The 12,518-nt window shown below is 49.4% G+C and overlaps 1 protein-coding gene across 2 annotated transcripts in view; it reads left to right on the top strand.

Moving 5' to 3' along the window:
* The window catches only part of Bcl2l11 (BCL2 like 11), a 38,559-nt gene that overhangs the window by 22,470 nt on the left and 3,571 nt on the right, over nt 1–12,518 (top strand). For both annotated transcript variants that reach the window (XM_057781697.1, XM_057781696.1), the window contains one exon: nt 11,631–12,518. This exon is cut by the window's right edge and continues 3,571 nt beyond it. In XM_057781697.1, the coding sequence (XP_057637680.1) occupies nt 11,631–11,732 (102 nt within the window). In that variant the 3' untranslated portion in view covers nt 11,733–12,518. The remainder of the gene's footprint in view (nt 1–11,630) is intronic.

The raw sequence follows: 12,518 nt of genomic DNA, 5'->3' as shown, positions 1-12,518 counted from the left end.
AGTCTAGACCGTCATTCAGCCAGGACTACCAGCAAGGGCTACCAGGGACCTTGCACATTGGTTATTGAAATGTTAGGAGAGCGGTAATCAATAGCTTACGACGTGAGGTTAAATAAGGCTGGCTGGCTGCTCCATAGATTTTTCAGGTATGTCCTTAACTTTAGTTATAATAATAATTAACTTAGTTCATCATTTTCTTTAGCAGCAGTATGTTTAAAACCAGTTTTGGTGCTCACCTGGTAGAATGAAGTGGACACCAGGGAATCCACTTTTGAGGGTGTGGGCTTTGATTCTAAGGTTCAGGATGGCTGTGGGTGGGACGACCAGTTTCTTAACAACATGTCCTAAAGTAACTTCGGCTCCTTCTCCTTCATTCAAATGAAACCTCTCTTCTCTCTGGAGAGATGTCAGACACAGGACCTTGAGGTGTTTCTGTCTTTATATAGACATTTTCTAATTAGCCAGCGGGTCCAAATTAAGTGAGTGCTCCACATGAGTTGTTTGGGGGTCTCCTTTTCTGCCTGCAGGGCTACTCAGACCTCCCTCAGAAACACAGGGACACCACCATTGCCACCACCCTGCCCCTTCCCACCCCCACTGAGGAGAAGCAGATCTGTCAGGGAGTCCCGAACCTTGAGAATAATTTTAGTTCCCCTTTCTGCTTTTCCATGGGGTATGTTGGGGGATGTGTGTGTGTGCTTCTGTCACTAAATGGGAACTGTCACGTTGATGAATGAGCTGAGGAACTTTTCACAATATTGTGTTTAGTTGGCATAAGCCTGGCATCCGCCCCCTAACATGTATCCCTTCACAGAATATAAATTCCTTCTAAGCCTAGATCCAAAATGGCAATCTTTGGGGAAGATTGGTTGATTTCATAATTTACCACTAAAGTTACATCCACTAATCCCTCCGCCTTGGATTCTTTAGAGATTTCAGTGTTTCTGTGAGGACTGGACTTGTTGACTGTATGAGGCCATGGAACGTTCAGGAGCCTGGTCCTTCTGCTGAGGACAGAGGTAAAGGGCAGGAGGCTCCTCAAGAAAGTGAGGGACTGCATTTTAGTCTTGGGCTGGAGTTGGGTTCAGAGTCCAGGAGAACAGGCTGTCTTGGGCTTTTATTGCTGCGAAGAAACACCATGAGCATGGCAATTGTTATAAATGAAAACATTTAATTCAGGGAGCTGGCTTACAGTTTCAGAGGTTCCGTCCATTTTCATCGTGGCAGGGAGCATGGCGGCAGGCCGGTGTGGTGCTGGAGCTAGAGCCCTGCATCTTGACTCAGGCAACAGGAAGTCAGCTGACTGCCACACTGAGGAAAGCCTGAGGAAAAGAGGCCTCAAAGTCTGCTCCCACAGTGACACACTTCCTCCTGAAAGTACCATTCCCTTTGAGGGCCATTTTCTTTCAAACCACCGCACACGCCATTTCTGCCGAACACAGAGACATCTAAGTCTGGATAGGAACTGGCTATGATGCCAGTGGGTGAGGGTGTTTCAGGAGGGGCGTGGCTGTGGGCGGGTCTTTGTACTGCTGGGGTTTGTACACTGAGAGGAGCTCACACAGCACCCCACTCTCCGGTCGTATCGAAGCCTTTGCAGAACCAGGCGTTTGATGGATATTTTTGTGCAAGTTTCATTTTAAATCATAAGGTATGGGCAGAGGCCGAGGAGGCCCTCCCAGATGGGCATGCTTGAAGCAGCTCCCTGGGGACTGTGAGTGGCTGAGGACGGTCCAAGTCGGGGGTAGCGAGTGAGAGCTGTCACATCCTCTGGCTGGCCCCTCAGGGAGGGCATCCAGGTGATAGTTCAGGTTCTGTACTGATGGCACTGTGTACCGTCTCAGATTCTTCCATGGCTGTGTGTGCTCGGCTTCCTGCTTTCCTGATAACGTTATTTCATGGTTGCATGTTTAAGGATGCGTCTTGTGATGGTTGCATCTGATGTGACTTTGTTATTTCCCATCCTTTTAACACAGTAAATGTAAATAAACATCGCTGTACTGTTTTGCAAGATTTTATATTTTATATTTGTATATCTTTTTTCACTTGTGTGTGTGTGATCGTATACACCTTTGAGGCCGCTGTGCATGTGTAGAGGTCAGAGAACAACTTTTGACAGTTCGTTCTCTGCTTTGAACTAGCAGACCTACAAGCTTCCGGATGATTCTCATTCTTTTGCCTCCCGCCTCATCAGCGCTGAGATGACAGATGCACACCCCATCACATCCAGCATTTTTTTGTTTTTTGTTTTTTTTTTCATTTTATATTTTCTTTTCAATTAACAAATAATAGTTGTACACATTTATAGAGAGCAGTGTAATATTTCAGTACAGCATTGTGTAAGTGCCAGGTCAGGAAAGAGGCATTGGTGCATAGTTTAGTATACTAATATGATATGATAGTTATTCATAGACTATAGAACAGGTTTTAGGAATTGTATCTACACTCAAATGACACAGAACATGAATTTTCTCCCAATGAATTTATGTTGCATTTTGGTGTCTAGTGTATAACTTTTTTTAACCTCCATATTCCTTTTTTTTTTTTTTTTTTTTTTTTGTATCCAGCGTTTTTATGTGGGTCGCAGGGTCTAACTCAGACAAGGGAACTTCTGTGACTAGGGCTCCTACCAGCTGAGCCATCTTGCCAACCCTTAGTATGTACCCAATGCTGAAGTGCAGTCTCTAATAAAGCTTTAAAGCTTCCTTAGTTGGCTGGGGGGAAGGAATAGATGCTAATTAGACCCTAATTCCTCTAAAATGAAGGCAGATACTCTCCAAAGGGTAGGTGTCACCAGCCAGTTCAAAGTGTCACCCTCAAACTCAGACAGCGACACAGTGACCTCAAAAGCTGCAGCCACCGGTCTTGCTGGTTGGAAGAGCAGTCCAGTGACACAGTGACCTCAAAAGCTGCAGCCACCGGTCTTGCTGGTTGGAAGAGCAGTCCATTGTCTGTCATCACACGAATGGTCCATTGTTGAACACGGGACAGGAAGCCAGGCAGGAAGTGGGAGAATAATGACTTCAGATGACCTATTGCTGAGCTGGTACTCATCGCTCGCCTTCTTGACAGGATGCACCGAAGCCTCTGAAATTTAGTGTGTGCACCGGGGTGGTTGTCTTCTCAAGTGTTAGCTTTTGTGTGTGTACTGGGGCAGGTATCTTCTCTCTAGTGTTAGTCAGCTTTTGTGTGTGCACCGGGCAGGTATCTTTTCTCAAGTGTTAGCTTTTGTTGCCTCCAACCTTACAAAGCCTGACAGGGTGTCTTGCCAAGTCACCACTTAGGGGAATGGAGGTGCCTTTTTGTGGTTGCTGTACATTGGGTACATTTGAGAAGAGTGGGGCAGTATGAGGTGGAGCTGTGGAGACTGAAGCCATATAAGGAGAGGAGGTCACAAGTGAATGCCCAGTCCAGTACACCTCTGACTGCTGGACTCCTAGGGCGACTCTGCAGGCAGCGGTCACTCGAACATGCATGCTCTATATCGTAGGAATTGGTGGCAGCTTTCCATTTTGAATAATTTCTTGAACCATATAGAGAACTTTGTTAATATGCTAGCTTGACGCCCTAGTGTGTTTTCTCGTGTGTGTGTGTTGTTTTCTCGTGTGTGTTTTCTCGTGTGTGTGTGTGTTGTTTTCGCCATGATTCCCTTAGCTTATTCTTTTAAAAAGTTTATTAATTCTTTGAAACGTTCACACAATGTTTTGATCCTATTCTTCCCTTCCCCCACATCCTCCCCATCTCCCTACTCACCCAATTTCATGTTCTCTTTTGCTTTAATTAGTATTGTTATAACTATTCATCCATAAGATGGTCAGGAAACATCACGGGGAGAGGGGGGTGGTGGCAGGTTACAAACCAGAGGAACAGGACATTTGCCGTGAGATTGTGTTGTCTATATAGGACAGGAAAGCTGCCCTGTGAAATCTCAATATGGTCACCTAAACAAGACCTGAGCAAGGACAACCCTGCTTGGCACACCAGTGTGGATGGGGAACTCTCACAAGACTCCACCCCTTATTAATACTCCAGTGTATGCTTCCTGAGAGTAATTATGACATCTTCTCGGCCATGTGCAACAGTTGTGATCCTCAAATGGGTAGTGACCCCATGCTGTCGTGGGACTATAGACTTAAACTTCTCATCTGTCCCGAAATGACAGATGGGGGCGGCAGGGGCAGACACTGAGCCAAGCTCCAGTATAGACTCATGCATTGAATTAGGATATTAAGGTGCACTTTGGCTCCGCTAATTCTTCTGTCTTTGGGAAGGTGACACTTGTGGAGGGCCCAGACAATTTGAGTTTATGGACTTCCCTGCATTTCTTCTACCTGGTGCTTCCACGGGTTGAGAGTAGGAAGTGGATGGTGGATGGTGGGCCTCTGCTGCTGACAATGCAGAGCCAAGGTGGTGTGTGGCGTTAGTACTTTTCCGAGAGCTTAGGCGGGAGGGGACAAAGCTGCACTGAGGAGGAGCTAGGCCTCCCAAAAGATGCTCCCTGGCCAAATTATACCCAGGTGGTGCACCACCCCTTCTCACGCTCGGGGTCCACTCTGCAGTGTGGTGCTGTTTGGAAGACTCGGGAGGGTGGCAGAGGCTTTTGTGGGGAGCAGGACAGCCCAGGGAGGCCAGCAGGTCCAGAGAGAAGCTCAGAAAACCTGATTGTCTGGAGGTCACGGGGAAAGCAAGCAGTTTGCATTTAACTTGAGTGGTGGAGGGCCATTGGGTCTTTACAGCCTTGTGTTTGAAGCCTCTCCTTCCTCATGAGGGGCTTTGAGACCACCCACTTCTCACTCATCCCCAGTGGCCATCATCGGTGCTGTCTGCCTGTCTTAGCCTGCTGCTCCTATACCCATACCTGGGCCAGCTCATCTTTTGAAAGTGACATCAAGTGCAAGTCATATGGGCCTGACTGCCTGTGAGCGCTAATTCTGGAAATAAGATGTCCACTTGTGGGTATCTTGGCCATGGACTGAAGTTGCTCTGAAAGATGTCAGCCCTTCAGATAGTTGTTCTAGGAGAAACTAAACTCATTCTGCAGCCCAGCCCTGCCCAGCCCCGAAGCTGGGATCCATGACCCCCTGTGGCTTCTTGAGGGTTTCAGTCAGATCATCCTCCCTGAGTCAGTATTCCTAGAGAATGCTCTTGACTGATGGTGACTTGGCGATGTCCTGGCCGTGGCCAGCATTAAGCCGAGAGACCCTGCAGACGGGCGATGCATGAATGGAAAGAAACCCTTCCATTGTTTGGTCACAGGCACAGCGCATCTCTGCCTTACACTGCCTGCTTCCTCCTCAGTCCAACATGTGCAGGCATGAACTGACTGAGGTGTAGACACCAGCAGAGCCCTGCATCAGTTAACAGTGGAGCCGAAAAGGTGGCCCACAGAAACAAATTTCTCTCAAGTGTTACGCACACAAACGTTGGTGTTTTTTAAACTCGAAGCCTGCGTGTGTCTCGTTCCCAAGGAAGGGAACCCACTGTGCTGTCTGCGTTTGTGCGTTTAGAAATGAAGGTGGTCCTATAAACCACCGACAAGGGGGAGGCCTAAATTATAGCTTGCTTGCTTGGACGAGACCAGCCAGAGACGGATGGCCTCGGGCCATGTTCTCCAGGGGCCTTCATTAATTGAAAACTGAAGTTTAACAAGATAAGCTGCTTTTTTGTCTGTTGTGAAAAGCGCCACTAAAGACATGAGTAGCAAGTGTAGAATCCGCACTCAGCCTGACTCACAGAAGCATGGGGATGGGCTGCTTGCTTCACGCGTTAGTCATGGGAATTTACAGATAAGCAGGTCTCTTGTAGCAAAAGCATTCGCTTGGAGGTTTGAGACACAATTGCATACATGTGTTCCCCTTGTAGTTGGAAGAAGCGGTTTGGCATTTTGGTTTTAGGCCGTGCTCACACACATGACCTGGGCCATACCGTTTCTGTTCTATGACTGGAGGAGGTGGGCGCTTCAGTTTCTCCTTTGAGGCAAGTGAAAGAGTTTGGGCTAGATTCATTCCAGAGTGTTGGGCTGCTTCTCTGAATAAGAAACGCCCCTGAAACTACTGGGGACAGTTTGGCTCATAAGCAAATGCACTCCGCCAAGGGGCATGGGTCCACTGTGGTGTCAGGTGCTGGAGAACCTGGGTGCCATTGCCACTCCTTTCTGTGTCACGTTGAGTATTGCCAGGAACTCTGCCCACCCGACTGCCTTTAGAGGCTTTGGACGTGGTTTTGAGGCAGATGCGCTCGACCCTACAGGCGCCGGCAGCATCTGTCTGGGTGTACGCAAATATGAGAGGAGATTGAGGCACTGAGGTGTGTTCAGATGGCTGGCTGGGTGCTGGGCTAGACATCCTTGTGTTGCTCTCCCCCACGTGTGAGGAATCCGTCGGCCTGGCAGGTGCTACACCTGCAGGGCTACCCAGCAGTTGTGGGACGGTGAGCCATGAACGTGTAACTTAGAGGAGATGCAGGTGCCTGGAGGGGAACTTCAGCCAGGTTTGCAGGGTATTTTTTTTTATCTCTGGAGGAGGAAATGAAGATGCAAAGAAAGGAAGGTTTGGCCTTTCTGCAGACACATAAAAATAATAAGGCTGTTGCATCACCCCTTGCTAGACTTCACCTCGCTGAACCAAAGCAGGAGGTCTGGGTTGTGGTTAAAGTGTGTTTCATCCCACTTAGCATTTCAGAACAGTGTGTTCCTGCTCTGAATTGAGTGTTTTGCCCCTGTCTCTCTCCCAGGAGACATAATAGCAATCGTGAACCGTGTTTGACTGGCGATAGAGCAGGATCCCCATCAAGTAGATGAGTGTGTGCCATATTGCCAGGATGGCTAGACAGGTAACCCCCACTGCAATTAAGCCTGTGGAGTGGTTTCTGTGTCCCCATAAAAGACCTTCACTTTTAACAGTTTCTGTCATATGGTACATAGGAAAAGATAGAATACACATACGGTTTGTGAGAGCGTTTGCAGCCTATCTGTGACTTTAAAGCCAGCGTGGTCATGATAGATCGTGAGAGCTCTGCTTGCTTGCAGGGTGGGAGTCTGGAGATGGGGGCACATTTGTTCCTCTAGTGTTCAGAGGTTGCCTCACATTGTCCTAGTCCCTCTTGTGCCTTCTCTCCAGCCATTGCGATCACTAAGCTATCAGACTCGGGCTGTTTAAATGCACTTGTTCCCTTGGTGACAAAAGGAGAGTGAATGTGGCCTCTCGGCAGCAGTTGTCTGGCCTGACGGCAGCAGTGGACAGGAATCTCAGCAGAGGCTCTGTCTGAAGTTGGAGAGGGGCTAAGGCCTCCTGGCTGCTTCAGTAAACATTGTTTAGGTGGCTGGATTAGGATCCCATAGAAGTGGTACAGCTGTATTCTGGGTCTCCTCAGCCTCCTGGATGGCTCACTCTGAGTGGCGGGGAGGGGGAACATTGCACCATCCAGGTGGACATGGCGTCGCATTCTTTGGAGCCAGAACTGCCGGTGGAGACTACCAGAGTCCTTCCTGGTGCAAAATTGGGTTTCCTATGGATTGCTGCATACATATAAATAAACCTGTTAGAAGATTAGGACATCTGGAGCCTTCCAGTGTGGACATTCTATGTGACACACTCTTCCAACTTGTCAAATTCCTTTGTGTCTCAGAGTTCTGAGGGGTGCCTATCTTGGCATGCACTTGGGATAGGGTACTGTCAATTCTTAAGAGGGTTTATTCATCGTTTACTTATGTGTATCTATGCATGAGTTTATGTGCATCATGTATGTGCAGGCACCCTCAGTGGACAGGGCGTTGGAGTCCCTGTGACTTCAGAGCAATTATGAGCCATCTGATGAGGGTACAGAGAACCCAGGTCCATAAGAAGACCACTAAGAGCTCTTAACCACTGAGCCGTCTTTCCAGCCCCAATACCATCCTTTTTTACCCTGTTACCTTGACTGCCAGGAAACATGACTGTGAAGTGTGGTTATCTTGTCACAGATGTCACCCCTCAGTCTCACGGTGTCTCCTCCTTGCTGTGATTTTTACATCTCCGTCAACCTTTAATTTCATTGTGATGTGGTTGTCACTCTAGGCCCCCTCCAGTCTGCTCTCTGTGTGGTGTTATGCTGAGCGTGGGCTCTAAAGTAGAGACTGGCATTTGAACCCTATTCCAGCAGAAGTCTGAGCTGAGTTGTTGCAGCCACTCGGAGGATCTCTATTCGCACTCCACAAACCCACTCTGAAACCTCCTTTGAGCTGAAAGGGAGGTGACCTTGAGCAATGAGAGCTCCCTCTTGGAGGCAATGCTGTGTTGACTCTGGAGTTACCCCTGAACTTCTGTCCTGTCTCTGGCGTGCCAGTGATCATTACTCTCCTTTCTGGGAGCTTGAATATGTGGCCCTAGGTGATGTGTGTTCTAGGAAGGCATGGAATCCAGGGTATCTGCCCTGGCCTTTCCACCTCTTGTCCTCTACTTCCGGCCAGTCTTAGCTTGAGGAGAGCCACCCTAGCCCCATGGGGTTGTTTCGAAGGCTTAAAGGCCTGTCGTTTCATTTAGCAGTGGCAATGGGTGATTCTTCTGCCCCCAAGTGCGTCTTAGCACCTTAGAGCCTGCTTGTCTCTGAAGCCTTTTAAGTAACCCCTTCACCCACCTGCATCCGCGTGACTGATCTCCCAAGCATCTTTGTGACTTGGTCTAAAACAGTTGCTAAGCTTTCATCTTGAGGCTTTAAGAGCAAAGGGCTGAGAATGATCGTTCAGTAGGCTGAAAGGTTTGCTACAGACGGGGTGCTGTAAAGAACAGGAGTTAATTCCGCCTCAGTTCTGGGGCCCACAAGTCCAGCATCAGTCTCAGCAGCGCTGGTATCTCCACACGCTGTCTCTGACCTGTTCACGCTCTGTCCTCCGTGTCATCGCATACTGTCTGTGTCTCAGGCTCTGTAGTCACACCTTGCCCACCCCCCACCAGTGAGCTCATCTTAATCACCTTGCTGAAGGCCCTGTCTCCATAGGCAGCCACTTTCTGAGGTACTGGGACCAGGACTGCAGGCTAAGAAGTTGGGGGACTCTGTGGCCCATATAGAGGGGTTGCCAGAAGGGAGGCAGGCCTTCCTTCCTTATTGCACTTTATTTTCTGTTTCAAGTGGTTGTAATCAGGAAAAGCACTCATTGTTTTCTACCGGGTGGCATAGGCGTGGTCCTGGACTGTATGCCCTCGGTACACAGATGCCCCTGGGAGTGCCCGAGTGTGAGTCACTGATGCAGACCCGCTGGGCACAGGCCAGAAGGTGGCTCTGCTAAGAGCTGCAGCCTAGGAAGATAGATCTGATGCCCTTAGTCCTTTGCTTGTTCTCTTGTCTTTCTAGTTCTGTGTAAGTTGTGAGGGGCCTTGCAGCATGTGGGTGACTTCTCCCCTGTACACTGACATTTAGCTAAGGACCCCCTCCACCCCCCACCCCCACTGCAAATGATGGTCACTTTCAGGCCTGCCCTGAACATGTCCCGGCCAGGCGCCCTCCTGTGGGTGTGGATGGCTGGAAGGAGTGTGGAGAGTCGGTTTGCGTGATCCTTTCAACTCTCCTGACCCCTAAACCAGATGAAAACTGAAGCGCGGGCTCAGCCTTGGGTCCCCATGTGTGTGTCACAAGGAGCTCCTTCTGGGGAGCCCTTTTCCTAAGCATTAAGTCCTGGCTTCTTGTCTTCATTCTGCTTCGGCTCTCACCGGGCTCAGGCAGAGGCACACCTGCTGAAGCTGGTGTCAGTCAGCGCCCCCCATCCACCAGCTGTTTTCTGTTGTGTGGGCCACATGTGCCGGGCCAGAGGAGCAGCTCCAGCCACCGTGCCAGCTGTCGGGGATTTCTGGACTGGCATGGTGTTCTGACTCAGTACTAATGGCTTCCTCCGTTGAATGTTGTCCAAAAGCAATTGTTCACTTGCTAAAGGCGCGTGCCGCGCTGTCACACCACGGGCCCGAGAGGGCGGCACACCGCCGCCACCCCTGGGGACCGGGTCTTCCTTTGCCAAAATTTCCTGCATTCCCACGTCAGTGACACCTGTCTTGATTTTCTGTGTCCTTTGTGCATGTCTTCTCATTAGGCTGGACCACAGCCACCACGGGCCACCTGTCATCCTCACGTGGTGAGCCAGTCGGTGCCTCCCCAGATGCTACCAGGACAAGAATTTGAAGCTTGCCCAGTGTAAGCAGTTGAGGCCCATCCCTTGGGCAAGCCATTCTTGGCGTGTTGACTGTAGCTACCCAGTCATCCTGTGTCTGGTTCCGCGGAGGGCCTCAGTGACAGCAGGCCCGTTTGAGTCTCCCCACCGTGGACCGATGGCTCAGGCAGTCGAGAGCCTGCTCTCTCTGTTTTAGTGAGCTGCGGTTCTATTTTGAATCAGTCTCTTCCAGCCCCATTGCTATTCGTCCTCACCAAAGCACCTTCCCAAACCGACTTATTCTCACACCAAAGGAGCAAAGTAATTTTGAAAGTTAAATCAAAACAAAGCAATCTTGTGTGTAGAGCTGATAAAATCGCAGCCTGTGGTCACGGGAGCTCCTCCACAGGAATCGCTGACATAAAGCTGATTTCCTCCCATCTTGTTATGGAAAGAAAAGGGGAAATGCCCTGGCCCCTTGAGCTTGAGAGCTATGTAAACAGAGGGAGAGGGGAGCTCCCTCTGCAGCTGGTGTCTGCTGGGATCTTTGGAGTCTGAGAGGGGACAGACTGGCCCGGTGTGATTCATGGTCATTCCCAGACAGTCTTTAGGAGCACTTCCCACCCTAGTGGGGGGGGAGGGGGTACTCTGTGGCGGCCACGCAGCCAGGTCCTGTTTGTGGGTTAGTCGTTAAGGAAACCAGTGGGGCCTGCTTCAGACTTGAATTTGAACCAGGTTGTGGCCCATGGCACTGAGGCAAATGTCTTCCCTTGCCTTTTGTTCTACAGTGAGATGAGTTAGAGCCCCCTGTGGACACTCAGGAAGGGCACAAGGGACCTTCACATCAGTCCGAGGCTTCGGACCGTCAGTCTTCAGAGAGTCACAGACCTACGTATGTCACAATCGACCAGGCTTTGCTCTTAATTGCCCTTTCCTTCCCAGGCCTGGTGTGGGATGGCGAGGTTGACTCAGCAGCCCCTTGTCTGCGACAGTGGCAGCCCCTCAGGTCACTGTTTATGCTTCAGTGCAGCCAAAGGCCGTCACTATTCCACTTTATTTAGCTTCTTAGAGCAAATTACCCCCCAAATCACTGCTTTCTCAAGCCAATTACAGCTACCGGAGTCCGCCTCCGAGGGAGTCTGAGCATGTCTGACTGCCAGTGAATGTGGCTGGTAGTAAGGGACCCAAGTTCATCCTTTGTTTTTCTCTGCCCCTCCCCCACCCTCGGCCACTTCTCCGAAGACACCACCACCAGAGAGCTGGCGTGGCTCTTGTTCAGCCCCCACGTGAAGGTTTGTAGTTCCGGAATGCCTTTGGGGTAGTTTGATGGTCTTCTATTTGCTGTATTTTCCCAGTGATGGACAACTCATTTGGTATGCTTGTACTCTGTGAGGTCACATCGTCCCCTTGTGGGATGGAGTTGCCTTGCCGCTCAGGTGGGATGTTTGTCTTGCTTTAAATGCACACTCTTCAGATTGCTAGGGAGTAACCAAGAACTCCGCTTGTGTTTTTGCAGGTAAATAACTACCCAGAGGCCGAAGAGCATCCTCACCACCCTCAAATGGTTATCTTACAACTGTTACGATTCATCCTTCGTCTAGTATGGAGAAGGCATTGACAGGATCTTCCCACCGCCAGGATAAAAACGTGGACATTGCTCTTGTTCAGCCCGCCAGAACCCCAGCACTTTGGTCTCTCGGTGCCGCGACGGTGCAGCCGGTGGCTCTATCCCAGAGAGGTGCTGCGGGTGGACGACACACTGCCCTGTGTCGATGTGAACGTCACCCTTTTGTGCGTCACCACATGGCAGGATTTCCAGTAGACGTTTGTGTGAATGTAAACAGGGAGGGTTCTTCTCGTCTAGTGTCCAGAGCCTGGGTCTTTGGAGGAGAGTCACGATGCGGGGAAGGTGTTTACATGCGGAGTGTTCCTTTGTTTTTCCAACCTACGTTCTTTGATAACCATTTGGTTGTTTTTTTTTTGTTGTTGTTCGTTTGTTTTTTGTTTGGGGGTTTTTCTGGTGGTTTTTTTTTTTTTTTTTTCAGAAAAAAATATGAAAACTTTTTAGCCAACTTGTGGATGATTTTTATACTGAAATTCTAAGGACCTGTTGCCTACTCTCAGAGGATTCTGTAAACCTGTAGTAGGAACTGAGCCGGCCAGTTTAGAAGGCTGTCTTAGTTTATTTTTGGAGATTACTGTACAGACTTTTTAAACGGGGAGAGTATGGTGTTTCTCCTCTCCCCTCTGCCATGGCTTCTTCAAGTTTCTTTTTTTAATTGTCGCTACCAAAACAGTTCTTACGAAATGGTAAGGATGAGAGTGGTCAACGGTCAGTTTTGGTGTGCCACGCCCATTTTGTAAATACCTCCTTAGCTCAGTTGCTTCTGTGGCAAAATTTCAC

The sequence above is a fragment of the Chionomys nivalis genome, chromosome 9 (assembly GCF_950005125.1).
Source record: "Chionomys nivalis chromosome 9, mChiNiv1.1, whole genome shotgun sequence".
NCBI lineage: Eukaryota > Metazoa > Chordata > Mammalia > Rodentia > Cricetidae > Chionomys > Chionomys nivalis.
The sequence above is the reverse complement of the archived record's forward strand: the minus strand, read 5'-3'. Positions and strand labels throughout refer to the sequence as shown.